This window comes from Chlorocebus sabaeus, chromosome 16 (genome assembly GCF_047675955.1).
Source record: "Chlorocebus sabaeus isolate Y175 chromosome 16, mChlSab1.0.hap1, whole genome shotgun sequence".
Classification (NCBI taxonomy): domain Eukaryota; kingdom Metazoa; phylum Chordata; class Mammalia; order Primates; family Cercopithecidae; genus Chlorocebus; species Chlorocebus sabaeus.
Window position 1 is genome coordinate 50,037,395 of NC_132919.1, and position 13,375 is coordinate 50,050,769.

Sequence of the window (13,375 nt, forward strand, 5' to 3'; positions counted from 1 at the left end):
ATAAAAAAAATAAATTTAAAAAATGAAAAAAGTTGCTGGGCGTGGTGGCTCATGCCTGCAATCCCAGCACTTTGGGAGGCCAAGGTGGGCAGATCATGAGGTCAAGAGATCAAGACTATCCTGACCGACATGGTGAAACCCTGTCTCTACTAAAAATATAAAAATTAGCTGGGCGTGGTGGCATGCGCCTGTAGTCCCAGCTACTCAGGAGGCTGAGGCAGGAGAATCGCTTGAACCCAGGAGGCGGAAGTTGCAGTGAGCCAAGGTTGCGCCACTGCACTCCAGCCTGGCGACCGAGCGAGACTCTGTCTGGGGAAAAAAATAAAAAAATTTAAAAAGTGAAGGTGAGCAGTAAAAACAAAACAAAACAAAAAAACCCTGCCTAGAAAATGGGCAAAAGATATGCACATACGTGTCACCAAAGGAGACATAAAGAGGGCAATTAAACACATGAAAAGATGTTCAACATCATTACCCATTAAAGAAAGTAAAACCACAATGAAACATGACTACACATCTATCACAATCGCTAACATCAAAAATAGTGATAACACCAAACGCTGGCAAGGATTCAGAAAAACGGAATCACTCGTACATTGCTGGTACAGCCACTCTGGGAAATATTTGGCAGTTCCTCTCAAGAGTAGGCAACAGAGGGAGAAAGAACCCAGGCGGAGCCCAGCAGCCTCCATGGATTGAAGAGACGGGGATGTGAATCTAGGGATATCAGGGTAACTAGAGTTCACAGACGACGGTATCAGAAAGGAGAGCGACACAGAAAAACAATTCCAGAGAGCTGCAGACAGTCCCCCTGAGTCTTCAGCTGAGGACTGATCAGCACATAAAGGGAGTAAATTAGCAGAAGCCTGGGAAAGAACCAGCCAAGAGGATTAGTGGTACTACGGCCCCGCCCTCAGCTGGGTATAATGTCTGGCCCACCAGCCACTTAAAAGCTTATGATTCACAGGAACTGGGTGGAGCACACAGAAGGGTCTTCCCTTAGAAGCAGGAAATAATTAGCTCTAGACTGAGTAATGCTGCAGTCTTGCGCAACGAAATCTTAAAAGGTACGCTGTTTTCAATTAAATGAACTACATCTAAGAACAAAGCTCAAAAATACTGACTGACAGGAGGGCCGGGTGCAGTGGCTCATGCCTGTAATCCCAGCACTTTGGGAGGCCAAGGTGGGTGGATCAAGAGGTCAGGAGATCAAGACCAGCCTGGCCAACATGGTGAAACCCCATCTCTACCACAAATACAAAAATTAGCCAGGTGTGGTAGCGGGTGCCTGTAGTCCCAGCTACCTGGGAGGCTAAGGCAGGAGAATTGCTTGAACACGGGAGGCGAAGGTTGCAGTGAGCTGAGACCGAGTCACTGTACTCTAGCCTGGGTGACAGAGCAAGACTCTGTCTTTAAAAAAAAAAAGAAAAAGTAAAGAAGGGAAAGTGTTAACAATAGGTGAATCCTGTTAAAGGATATTCAGATGTTCTTTGCACTATTCTTATTTTTGCAATTTCTTCTTTTGTTTTGGTTTTTTGACTTTTTTGAGACAAAGTCTTGCTCTGTCGCCCAGGCTGGAGTGCAGTGGTATGATCTGGGCTCACTGCAACCTCCTATTTCAGCCTCCCAAGTAGCTGGGACTACAGGCATACGCCACTACACCTGGCTAATTTTTGTACTTTTTTTGTAGAGATGGGGTTTTGCCATGTTGCCCAGGTTGGTCTCAAACTCCTGAGCTCAAGCAATCTGCCCACCTCAGCTTCCCAAAGCGCTGGGATTACAGGCGTGAGCACTGCGCCTGGCCTATTTTTGCAATTTCTTATCAATTTGAAATTATTTTTTTCAAAAAAGCAGGCAGCCTACAGAAAGTGAGTTTCTTCCCAGGTAGTCTACAGGCAGACACTAAACAAGCACTTACCAGACAGACTACCCTGCACCGACTCACCATGGCTAAGCTTCGTCTGCCATTTATATACCCTTAACTCCCAACATCAGTCTCCGGCCCACGAGTCCCTCCTGAGCATCAGCCTGCATTTCCCACTGGACACTTCTCTATTTGGGTGCCTCTCTGGTACTTAGAGGTGTTCAAAATCCCATTCAGCAGATCTCCCCAAACCCCATCTCCTACAGCATTTTCTCTGCTCAGGTTACTCTCATCAACCTGGTCATCATTCTAGACACCTCTCCTCACCCCGCCATGCAACCAGTGACTAAATTCTGCTGAAACCATGTTCTCATTATTCATTCAACACATTTAACTCATCTATTGGATGCCCAATAATATAGACCTTGTCCTGCTCCCGGTGTTGGCAATAAGGCAGGGACCAAAAAACCAAAACAAACAAACCCTCCAAAGTCTACTTGACCCATGGTGCTTACCACTGCCTGACATGCAAAGTCTTCTGTTTTTATTGTCTGTGTTCTTCCTGAGTAGAATATAAGCTCTATGTGGGCAGGTGTTTTTGTCTGTTTTTTGACACGACAGATTACAATAAATCTTTGTGGAAGTTCCTCATATCTAACACAATATTCAATATACTGCAAGTGCTGAACAAATCTTTGTTGAATAAGAGTAACTAGTGGAGCATAATAAAAATATTTATTTGGTCTTTGCTGCTAGTTCTTGGCACAGAAATCCTAAAAGGTCTGGAATTTCCTCAGTGATATGAGGGACATTAGTTATTCAGAAGGAGCCACTTTCAATCATACCGAAGTTTATGCTAAGGGGGCAACTCTTGGGGACATAGGGGTTGGCCTGGGATAGAGCTTCAGGATGGGGCTGGTTCCCAGAAAGACCAAGCCCTGAGGGCTGGAACTTCTAGGCCCCTTTCACTCCCCCTTCAGGGAGGGAAGGCTGGAGATTATATCAATAACCAATGGCCAATGATTGTTTTTTGTTGTTGCTGTTAAGAGACAGGGTCTCCTTATGTTTTCTAGGCTGGTCTCAAACTCCTGGGCTCAAGCAATCCTCCTACCTCGGCCTCCCAAAGTGCACGAGCCACTGCACCAGGCCATGTGGCCAATGATTTAATCAATCATGCCTATGTAACAGGATCTCCATAAATCCCCCTAAAAAGGGTTAGAGGAGCTTCTGGAGTGGTGAACCCAAAATCCACGGAGACAGAGGCTCCTGCACTTAGGGACCCTTTCAGACCCCACCCTTTGCACCTTCTCATCAGGCTGCTCATCTGTATCCTTTATAATAAACTCTAATAGTCAGGAGAGCATTTTCCTGAGTTCTGTGAGTTGCTCTAGGAAATTATCAAACCTGAAGGGGGAAGAGGGCTGTGGGAACCTCCAAATTTGTACCCAAGTCAGAGAGATGTGCCTGAGGGGCCTATGGACCCATGTCTGTCTGTCTGTCTGTCTGTCTGTAGGACTGAACCCTTAAACCTGTGGAATCTGACACTAACTCTGGATAGGTAAGTGTTAGAACAGGACTGAGCTGTTGGACACCCAGTTGGTGTCAGGGAATCAGAGAATCAGAGTCAGGAATTCCAAGACATTCTAAATATTTTAAGAGGAAAAGTGGGGAGACACTGTATGTTTTCTAACACAGGGTTTCCATCTGTGAATTATTTTGCAAATGTTTCATAATTTAGTCATATTAGAATAGCAATAATAGGCCGGGAGCGGTGGCTCACGCCTGTAATCCCAGTACTTTGGGAGGCCGAGGAGGGCAGATCACGAGGTCAGGAGATCGAGACCATCCTGGCTAACATGGTGAAAACCCGTCTCTACTTAAAATACAAAAACAAAATTAGCCGGGCACGGTGGCGGGCGCCTGTAGTCCCAGCTACTTGGGAGGGTGAGGCAGGAGAATGGCGTGAACCCAGGAGGCAGAGCTTGCAGTGAGCCGAGATCGCGCCACTGCAATCCAACTCTAGCCTAGGCGACAGAGTGAGACTCCGTCTCAAAAAAAGAAGAATAGCAATAATAGAAAAATAAAAACATACATGTTTGGGTAAAAATAAGTAGAAAAAAACAGAAATTCAAGGACAAAGGTGAGGGGCACTTAAAATTTCTATTTTACCCATAATAAACCAATATTTTTAATGCTAATGCTTTTTTTAAAAACCAACCTAAAATTTCTCCAATGCCGATGAAAATGCCAGAAAGTCCAATAAGGCTTTTCTCTTCTGCTCCAAATTTATTTATAGCACCAATACAAGTTCCATATACACCAGAGAAGAAAGTTAATTCCAGACCTTCAGTTAAAAAAAAAAAAAACATGTAATTTATACATTCACATTTTTGTTTATCTTCCCATCCAGTAGTATCTGACAAAAGAATACTTAAGTAGTAAAACACATAAAACAAAACTCATAGAGACTGAAATATTAATCCCCAAGCAGAGCATAATTTGATGTGATGTAACTGATGAAATGGAATTAGCTTCATGCTATGGACTAAATGTTTGTGTCCTCCGGAACTGTGAGAAATAAATGTCTGTTGTTTAAGCCACACAGTCTATGGAAATTTGTTATAGCAGCTAAAATTAAGATACCACAAGACGGCATCTGCCATATATTTCAGATAAAAGTATATAACTCAAATGAACAGATATCCTTATGTTAAAACCTATCACTCTCCATGCAGGTGGAGATGGGCAGAGGTGATAATTAACGTAACTTTGTAATAGTGAAGACTAATGTGCTCATTAACGTTGTTACTAGCTTTCCAAAGAAACACGAACATTCCTGTTTTTTTCTGAGAGAGGGTCTCACTCTGTTGCCCAGGCTGGAGTGCAGTGGCGCTATCTCAGCTTACTGCAACCTCTGCCTCCCAGGTTCAAGCAATTCTCCCTGCCTCAGCCTCCCAAGTAGCTGGGATTACAGGCGTGCACCACCACACCAGGGTAATTTTTCCATTTTTAGGCATTTCACCGTGTTGGCCAGGCTGGTCTTGAACTCCTGACCCCATGTGATCTGCCCACCTCAGCCTCCCAAAGTGCTGGGATTACAGACATGAGCCACTGTGCCCGGCCCCTATTGGATTATATTCTCACTGTAATGGAAAGCCAATACATACTATACAATGTGTCTTAAAAGCACTATAATGTTTTAATTAAACCCTTTTTTCTAGGAAAAGAAAATTCCTAAGATTAAAAAATTAGAGTAAATCAGTAGGGGACCTTGATTCCCTAATGCTACAAAACCTTAACTGTTAAAGATGTTTAATGTTTATTCTATTTCACCTAAAAATACGTTGCACATAAAAGGAAAAGAGCAAATTACAGCATTTTTTAAAAGAAAACAAATTTCCTTATCATTCTTGACTTACGGGTACTCCACCTGTTATCATACCACATTATGACATGCTTCTATTTCATTAGAAATTATTTTTATTTTATTTTATTTTATTTTATTTTTTTTTTTGAGACAGAGGTCTTACTCCTGTAGCCCAGGCTGGAGTATAGTGATGCTATCTCAGATCATGCAACCTTGACTTCCTGAGCTCAGGTGATCCTCTGATCTCGGCCTCCTGAGTGGCCGGGGCTACAGGCATGCACCACCACACTTGGCTAATTTTTTGTATTTTTAGTAGATATGGGGTTTCGCTATGTTGCCCAGGCTGGTCTTGAACTCCTGGGCTCAAGCAATCCACCCACCTCAGCCTCCCAAAGTGCTGGGATTACAGGCATGAGCCACTACACCTGTCCAGAAATGATTTTAATCCATATAAAGTTACAGATTTCTTCATGGTTATTTTCTGTAGTGCTCTGTGTTGCCCTAAAACCACTGGTCCCAATGAGCCATGTGTCCTGGTTTTTCTGAACCTTGGGCGGAATCCTTCCACATTGAATTTGGGCCAACCCTGTGATTTGCTGTCACCAACAGAATCCAATAGAAGTGATGTTGGGCTAGACTGTAGCTTGAGCTTTAAGAAAGTCTGGTACTCTTTCCCGTTGCCTTTTTTGGAGCCATCAATCCATTAACTAAGGGTTCTGGCTATCCTGCCGGGTCACAAGGTGATCTTATAGAGGGGGTCATGTAGATGGAGAGCAGCTCTGAGACTACACAAAAAGAGAGATACTCAGCCTTTCATCTGACCACAGTGAAGGCGACACGTGAAGGAAACCAGCCACAAGACACCCCAAGTGACACCATTAGAAGAACCATTCACTGAGCCCAGTCAATACACAGAATTGTGAGAAATAATAACGTGGCTATTGTCTTCAACCCCTTATTATCATTATGAAGCAAGAGAAAACAAGAACAGTAATTCCATTACCTGTATAAGCAGTTGTAATACTAAGAAGGAGCATCTCCTTGGTGACACATAACTTAAAAGACTTTTCTGTAAAGAAAAAAATTTAAGAGTACTTAATTAGATTTTAGTTAATAAAACAAACATTCTAAAACAGTCCTTCAACCAAAACACCCCTTGTCAATAATGCCAGTAAACGAACACTTTGGGATAGAAGTTTCAGATTAAAATGCTTAAGGCATGCACTAAATTTGCCCTATAAATAAAATGTTTATTTCAAGTGCTTAAATATATTCTACAGTTGCATTTCCTCAGCACATTTTCCAGCTCATATAACAAAAACATGAAAAGGAGGAAAAAAAATAGAATCAAACAAAACAACAAAGTACTTCGAAAGGCATGATTAACTGTTAGGCTCTTGAGAGAACCAACAATCAGCAAAGCACTGACTTCCCTAAAGAATTATCACGGAGCAGCTTTAAGATTGGACTCAAGATCAGAATCACAGGGCAGGTTTTTGGCCATACAGAAGCTGGGCACCACTTCCCAAGATTCTGACTCTGTAGCTCTGAGGACTGAAACTTGCGTTGTGCATATTTGTTTCTAGTCACTTTAGTGTTTGTTTTTTACACTGTTTATTTAGTTGAAATCTGCAATGGATGATGCATTTCTAAAAACTCTGCATTTACCTGACTTTTTTGGAACCTATTCACATTTCATAATTTAAGGACCACTACTCTAGTACATAAAACTAACAGTGGATCCAGATTTTAATTGTGATTTATCTGCTGGCCACGAAACTTACCTAAGTCACAAACACTGTCCTAAATCTCTGCATATGTAAGAAAGGATACTTTATTCTCTAATTTCACTGAACTATACTAAGAATAAATATAAGAAGACATTTTTTACCAATCACTTTCAAGTATTTCCAGGAAAAAAATACACGACCAGTGCAAAGTTTAAAACAATACTTTTAACTTAAAAAACTGCACTAGCAAAGCATGTTCATTTTACTTTATTTATTTATTTAGTTTTTGTTTGTTTGTTTGTTTTGAGACAGAGTCTCACTTTGTCACCCAGGCTGGAGTACAGTGGCGCGATCTTGGCTCACTGTAGCCTCTTCCTCTAGGGTTAAAGCGATTCTCCTGTCTCAGCCTCCTGAGCAGCTGGGATTATAGGCGCATACCACCACGTCCAGCTAATTTTTTTGTACTTTTAGTAGAGACGGGGTTCTGCCATGTTGGCCAGGCTGGTCTCAAACTTCTGACCTCAGGTGATCCACCCACCTCGGCCTCCCAAAGTGCTAGGATCACAGGCGTGAGCCACCGCTCCTGGCCACATGTTCATTTAAGAATAATCAGAAGACTTAGTTAACAAAAAGAAATTCTAAGAGATTATCTAGTATGATCCTATTATGACATATGCATGTCATTATATATTTGTACAAACCCATAAAACGTACCACACCAAGAGTGAATCCTAATGTAAACCATGATCTTTAGGTGATAACGACATATCAGTATTGGCTCATTATAACAAATGTGCTCTGGTGGGGAACATTAATAACAGAGGGAAGTTACGTATGTGTAGTATAGGGGCCACATAGGAACTCTATACTTTCTGCTCAGTCTTGCTATGAATAGTAAAACGATCTAAAACATAAAGTAAAACATAAAGTAAAACGATCTAAAACAAAAAAACCATCAATCTATTTGCAGAAACAGATTGATCCTAAAATTCATGGCCAGACCTGGTGGCTCATGCCTATAATCCCAACAATTTGGGAGGCTGACTTGGGAGAATCGCTTAGCTTGGGCAACATGGTGAAACTCTGTCTCTACAAAAAACTACAAAAATTAGCCAGGCATGGTGGTGCACACCTATAGTTCTAGCTACTTAGGAGACTGAGACGGGAGGATCGCTTGAGCCTGGGAGGTTGAGGCTGCAGTGAGCTCTGATCACGACACTGTACTCCACCCTGGGTGGCAGAGCAAGACTCTGTCTCAAAAAAAAAAAGGGAAATCCAAGGGACCCACAACAGCCAAAATAATCTTGACAAATAACAAAGTTGGAGGATTCACACTTTCCGATTTCAAAACATACAGTAATCAACACAGCATGGTACTGGCATAAGGATACATCTATCTATCTAGAGATAAACATTTATATTTATAGTCAACTGATTTTTGACAAGAGAGACCAAAAAACAGACTTTTCAGCAAATGGCACAACTACAACAGGATACTGACATGCAAAAGAATAAAGCTGGAGTCCTATCTCAAACCATATGTAAAAATTAACTGAGAATGAATCACAGACCCAAATGGAAGAGCTAAAACTAAAAAAACTCTTAGAAGAAAATATAGGAGTAAATTTTCAGGACCTGGGGTGAAGCAAAATCTTAGGACATCAAAAGCACACACAACAAGAGAAAAACTAAACAAACTGACTACATCAAAATTAAAAACTTATCAAAGCCACAGTAAGATATTCCCTCCCACCTGTTGGGATGGCTATTATCAAAACGACAAAACATAACAAGTGTTGGTGAGGATGTGGAGGAAAGAGAACCCTTGTCTGCTATTGGTGAGAATGTAAATTGGTACAGCGAATATGGAAAACAATATGGAAGGTCCTGAAAAAACTAAAAACATGTTATGATTCAGCAATTCCACTTCTGGGCATATATCCAAAGGAAACGAAAGCAGTATCTCAAAGTGATAGCTGCACTCCCATGTTCATTACAGCACTATTATATGTGTGTGTGTGTGTGTTTATTATGTAGCAAAGACATGGAAACAACTAAGTGTCCTTAAACAGATGAATAAAGAAAATGTGGTATATACAATGGTGTATTATTCAGCCTTATAAAAGGAAATCCTGCCATTTAGGGCAACATGGATGAACCTGGAGAGCATTACACTAAGTGAAATAAACCAGACACAGAAAGACAAATACTGCATGATCTTACTTATATGTGGAATATTAAAAAGTTGAACTCATAGAAGCAGAGAGTAGCATCGTGGTTGCCGGGGCTGGAGGGTGGGGGAAATAGGGAGATGTTGATTAAAGAGTACAAAGCTTCCTTTAGGCAGGATGAGTGAGTTCTGAGGATCTAGTGTACAACTTGGTGTTGACAGTTAATAACACTCTATTGTACACTTGAAATTTGGTTGGAAAGTAGATCTTAAATATTATCATTACACACGCAAAAAAAAAAAAAAAAGATAACTATGTGAGGTGATGGATATGTTAACAAACTTGTGTGTGACCATGATGTCACAATATATACATATATCCAAACATGTGGCCGGGTGCTAAGGCTCACGCCTGTAATCCCAGCACTTCAGAAGGCAGGAGAATTACTTGAGGCTCAGAGTTCAAGACTAGCCCGGCCAGCATGGTGAAACCCCATCTCTATTAAAAATACAAAAAAATTAGCTGGGCATGGTGGTGTACCCCTGTAATTCCAGCTACTTGGGAAGCTGAGGTACCAGAACCGCTTGAATCCAGAAGGTGGAGGTTGCAGGGAGCTAAGATCATGCCACTGCACTCCAGCCTGGGTGACAGAGCAAGATTCTGTCTCAAAAAAACAAAAACAAAAACAGAAACATGTTGTACATCATAAATATATACAATTTCTGTCAGTTACACCTCGATAAAGTTGGGGGAATTTTTTTTTAAGTTTTGTGCTTCAAAGATTCCATCAAGAAAATGAAAAGTCAACCTATAGAAAGGCAGAAAACATTTGTCTTCCTAGAGCGCTTGCTGAAACAAAATGGGAGAAAATATTTGTAAATCATACATATAGAACTTTTTTTTTTTTTTTTTGAGACGGAGTCTCGATCTATCACCCAGGCTGGAGTGCAATGGCCAGATCTCAGCTCACTGCAAGCTCCACCTCCCGGGTTTAGGCCATTCTCCTGCCTCAGCCTCCCGAGTAGCTGGGACTACAGACGCCCGCCACCTCACCCGGCTAGTTTTTTGTATCTTTTTAGTAGAGACGGGGTTTCACCATGTTAGCCAGGAGGGTCTCGATCTCCTGACCTCGTGATCCGCCCGTTTCGGCCTCCCAAAGTGCTGAGATTACAGGCTTGAGTCACCGCGCCTGGTTAGAACTTTTATCTAGAATATATAAAGAACTCTTACAACTCATTAATAAAAACAGAATCCAACTTAAAAATGGGCAAAGGATCTAACTAGGGCCAGGCGCGGTGGCTCACGCCTGTAATCCCAGCACTTTGGGAGGCCGAGGCGGGTGGATCCCTTGAGATCAGGAATTGAAGACCAGCCAGGCCAACATGGTGAAACCCCGTCTCTACTAAAAATACAAAAGTTAGCCGGGAGGGGTAGCGCGCACCTGTAATCCCAGCTACTTGGGAGGCTGAGGCAGGAGAATCACTTGAACCTGGGAGGTGGAGGGTGCAGTGAGTTGAGATTGTGCCACTGCACTCCAGCCTGGGTGGCAGAGCGATACTCCATCTCAAAAAAAAAAAAAAAAAAAAAAAACAAAACGGAAAATAACTGCAAGCAGGTAGAAACACTGGCAAACTCATCCTCTGCTAGTAGAATGTAAAGTTGTGTAACAATCTGGCAGTTCCCCCACAGGCTAAACAGTGAAATACCACATGAAGCAGCAATTCCACCATTTCTAGGTGTGCATCAAAGAGATCTGAAAACACATCCACACAAAAACCTGTACACGGACTTTATGTATTACTCACTGTGGGAGTTCAGTCAGGATGGAGAGGAAAATTATAAGACGCAGACCTTCTTGGAAGGCCTGGGGCATCTGCATAAGCTCCAGTAATAAACTTAGCTGAAGGCAGCCTTGTCCCCTTAGTTAAATAAATTAGAGTAGAAACAAAGGAATGTGGGGAGTTAAAAAAAAAAAGAATGTGGGGAGTTTCTCTAACTAGCTTGTTTACTCATGTGGTCCTAAGACTAACCTTTGATTTACTAGGGGTGCTTAATTATTTTCTATTGGGGCAGTCCATTCATAATGTCAATTATCCTCTAGTGGTGTTGACTCAAGCCTTTGTCAATTAATCTTTAAAGGCTGCAGTCGCAACTGTTTTTCGTTTTTCCTTTTTTTTTTTTTTTTTTTTGGAGACGGAGTCTGGCTCAGTCGCCCAGGCTGGAGTGCAGTGGCGAACTCTCGGCTCACAGCAAGCTCCGTCTCCTTGGTTCACACCATTCTCCTGCCTCAGCCTCCCGAGTAGCTGGGACTACAGGTGCCCGCCACTACACCAGGCTAATTTTTTTGTATTTTTAGTAGAGACGGAGTTTCACCGTGTTAGCCAGGATGGTCTCCATCTCCAACTGTTTACAGCACTCTGCGTGGAGTCTTGTAAGCTGCCCGGATGCTCAAACTGGTAAAGCAGAATATCTGTGTGTCAGTGTACTTTATTCATCCGTTGTTGGGTCAGGGTCGGCAGGACAGACCCCTGAAACTCATAATACACAAAATATAGAAATGACACAAATTTTATAATATATTGTGACACGAATGAGCCTTGAAACCATTATGTTAAAAGAAACCAGGCACAAAAGACCACATGTTGTACAATTCTATTTATATAAAATGTCCAGAATAGGCAAATCTATAGACAGAAAGTAGAGGAATGGTTGCAACAGTAGTGAAAGGGGAGAAAGTGGGAGTGCCTTAGGGCGGTTGGATTAGGAGGCTGGAATGAGAAGTGACTCTAACGTGCATAGGGAAAATGCTCTAAAATTGAGTAAAGTGATGGCTACGCAACTCTGAATATAATTAACTCATACTGAATTTGCAATGGATTCTTTAAATTGATTAAATGGGTGAACCATATGCTATATGAATTATATATCAATTTTAAAAAGCAGAATCTAACACCTTAATGAATCTCCTTCTAGACTTTTTCTATGCATTTTTTACAAAAATAAATTCTACTATATATATTTTATCATTTGTTTTCACATAATACACAGCGGAATTTTTTGAACATTCACAGAGATAATTTTTATGGCTAGGGTAATCTATTATACAGATGTACTAATGTCTAACAGTTGAATACTTAAATTATTTCCAGTATCTCACTACTATAAACATCTTAGTAGCTAGATCTTACCACAATATTTAATTATTTCCTGAGGATAATCTTATTAGTGAAATTGGTTATTCCACTGGGGCAAAGGTTATATTTTTATCGCTTTTGATACCTAATGACAAATCACTTTTTTATAAAGTAATACAAGTATATATCAGCAATGTAGTCTTCCCTGAGACAGAGTCTTGCTCTTGTCACCCAGGCTGGAGTGCAATGGCATGATCTCAGCTCACTGCAACCTCTGCCTCCCAGGTTCAAGTGATTCTCCTGCCTCAGCCTCCTGAGTAGCTGGGATTACAGGTGTAAACCACCAAGCCTGGCTAATTTTTGTATTTTTAATACAGATGGGGTTTTGTCATGTTGGCCAGGCTGGTGTCAAACTCCTGACCTCATGATCTGCCCACCTCAGCCTCTCAAAGTGTTGGGATTACAGGCGTGAGTCACTGTGCCCGGCCAACAATGTAGTCTTATGCATGTAATTACCTGTCCCCCCACCCATAATATTGATAATTATGTTTTATCTTTTGAAATCCAATAGAAACTGTTTCTGGCCAGGCACAGTGGCTCACCAGCATAATCCCAGCACTTTGGGAGGCAAAGGCGAGCAGATCACCTGAGGTCAGGAGTTCAAGACTAGCCTGGCCAACATGACAAAACCCCATTTCTACTAAAAATACAAAAATTAGCCAGGTGTGGTGGCGTTCACCTGTAATCTCAGCTACTCAGGAGCCTGAGGCAGGAGAATCCCTTGAACCCAAGAGGCGGAGGTTGCAGTAAGCCGAGATTGCACCACTGCATTCCAGCCTGGGTGACAAGAGCGAAACTCCCAAGACTCCGTTTAAAAAAAAAAAAGAAAGAAAGAAAACTGTTTCTAATTTGCACTTTAGTTACACAGTTGACCCTTGAACAACATAGGTTTGAACTTTAGGGGTCCACTTCTGTGCAGACTTTCTTCTACCTCTGCCAACCCAGACAGCAAGACCAACCCCCTCCCTCCTCCTCTTTCTCAATATGATGATGAAGATCCAGATGATCCACTTCCACTCAACAAAGAGTAAATATAGTTTCTCTTCCTT

At 41.7% G+C, this 13,375-nt stretch overlaps 1 protein-coding gene across 5 annotated transcripts in view; it reads right to left on the minus strand.

Moving 5' to 3' along the window:
• The window catches only part of MFSD11 (major facilitator superfamily domain containing 11), a 52,215-nt gene that overhangs the window by 17,361 nt on the left and 21,479 nt on the right, over positions 1 to 13,375 (minus strand). For 4 of the 5 annotated variants that reach the window (XR_012088835.1, XM_008011616.3, XM_008011617.3 and 1 more), the window contains 2 exons: positions 6,235 to 6,300; positions 4,083 to 4,208 (listed from right to left, as the gene is read on the minus strand). Coding sequence is in view for 4 of the 5 variants with exons in the window: in XM_008011616.3 (XP_008009807.2) it covers positions 4,083 to 4,208; positions 6,235 to 6,300 (192 nt within the window). In the remaining variant the exon portion in view is untranslated. The remainder of the gene's footprint in view (positions 1 to 4,082; positions 4,209 to 6,234; positions 6,301 to 13,375) is intronic. The other variant, XM_037993919.2, reaches the window with a different exon arrangement.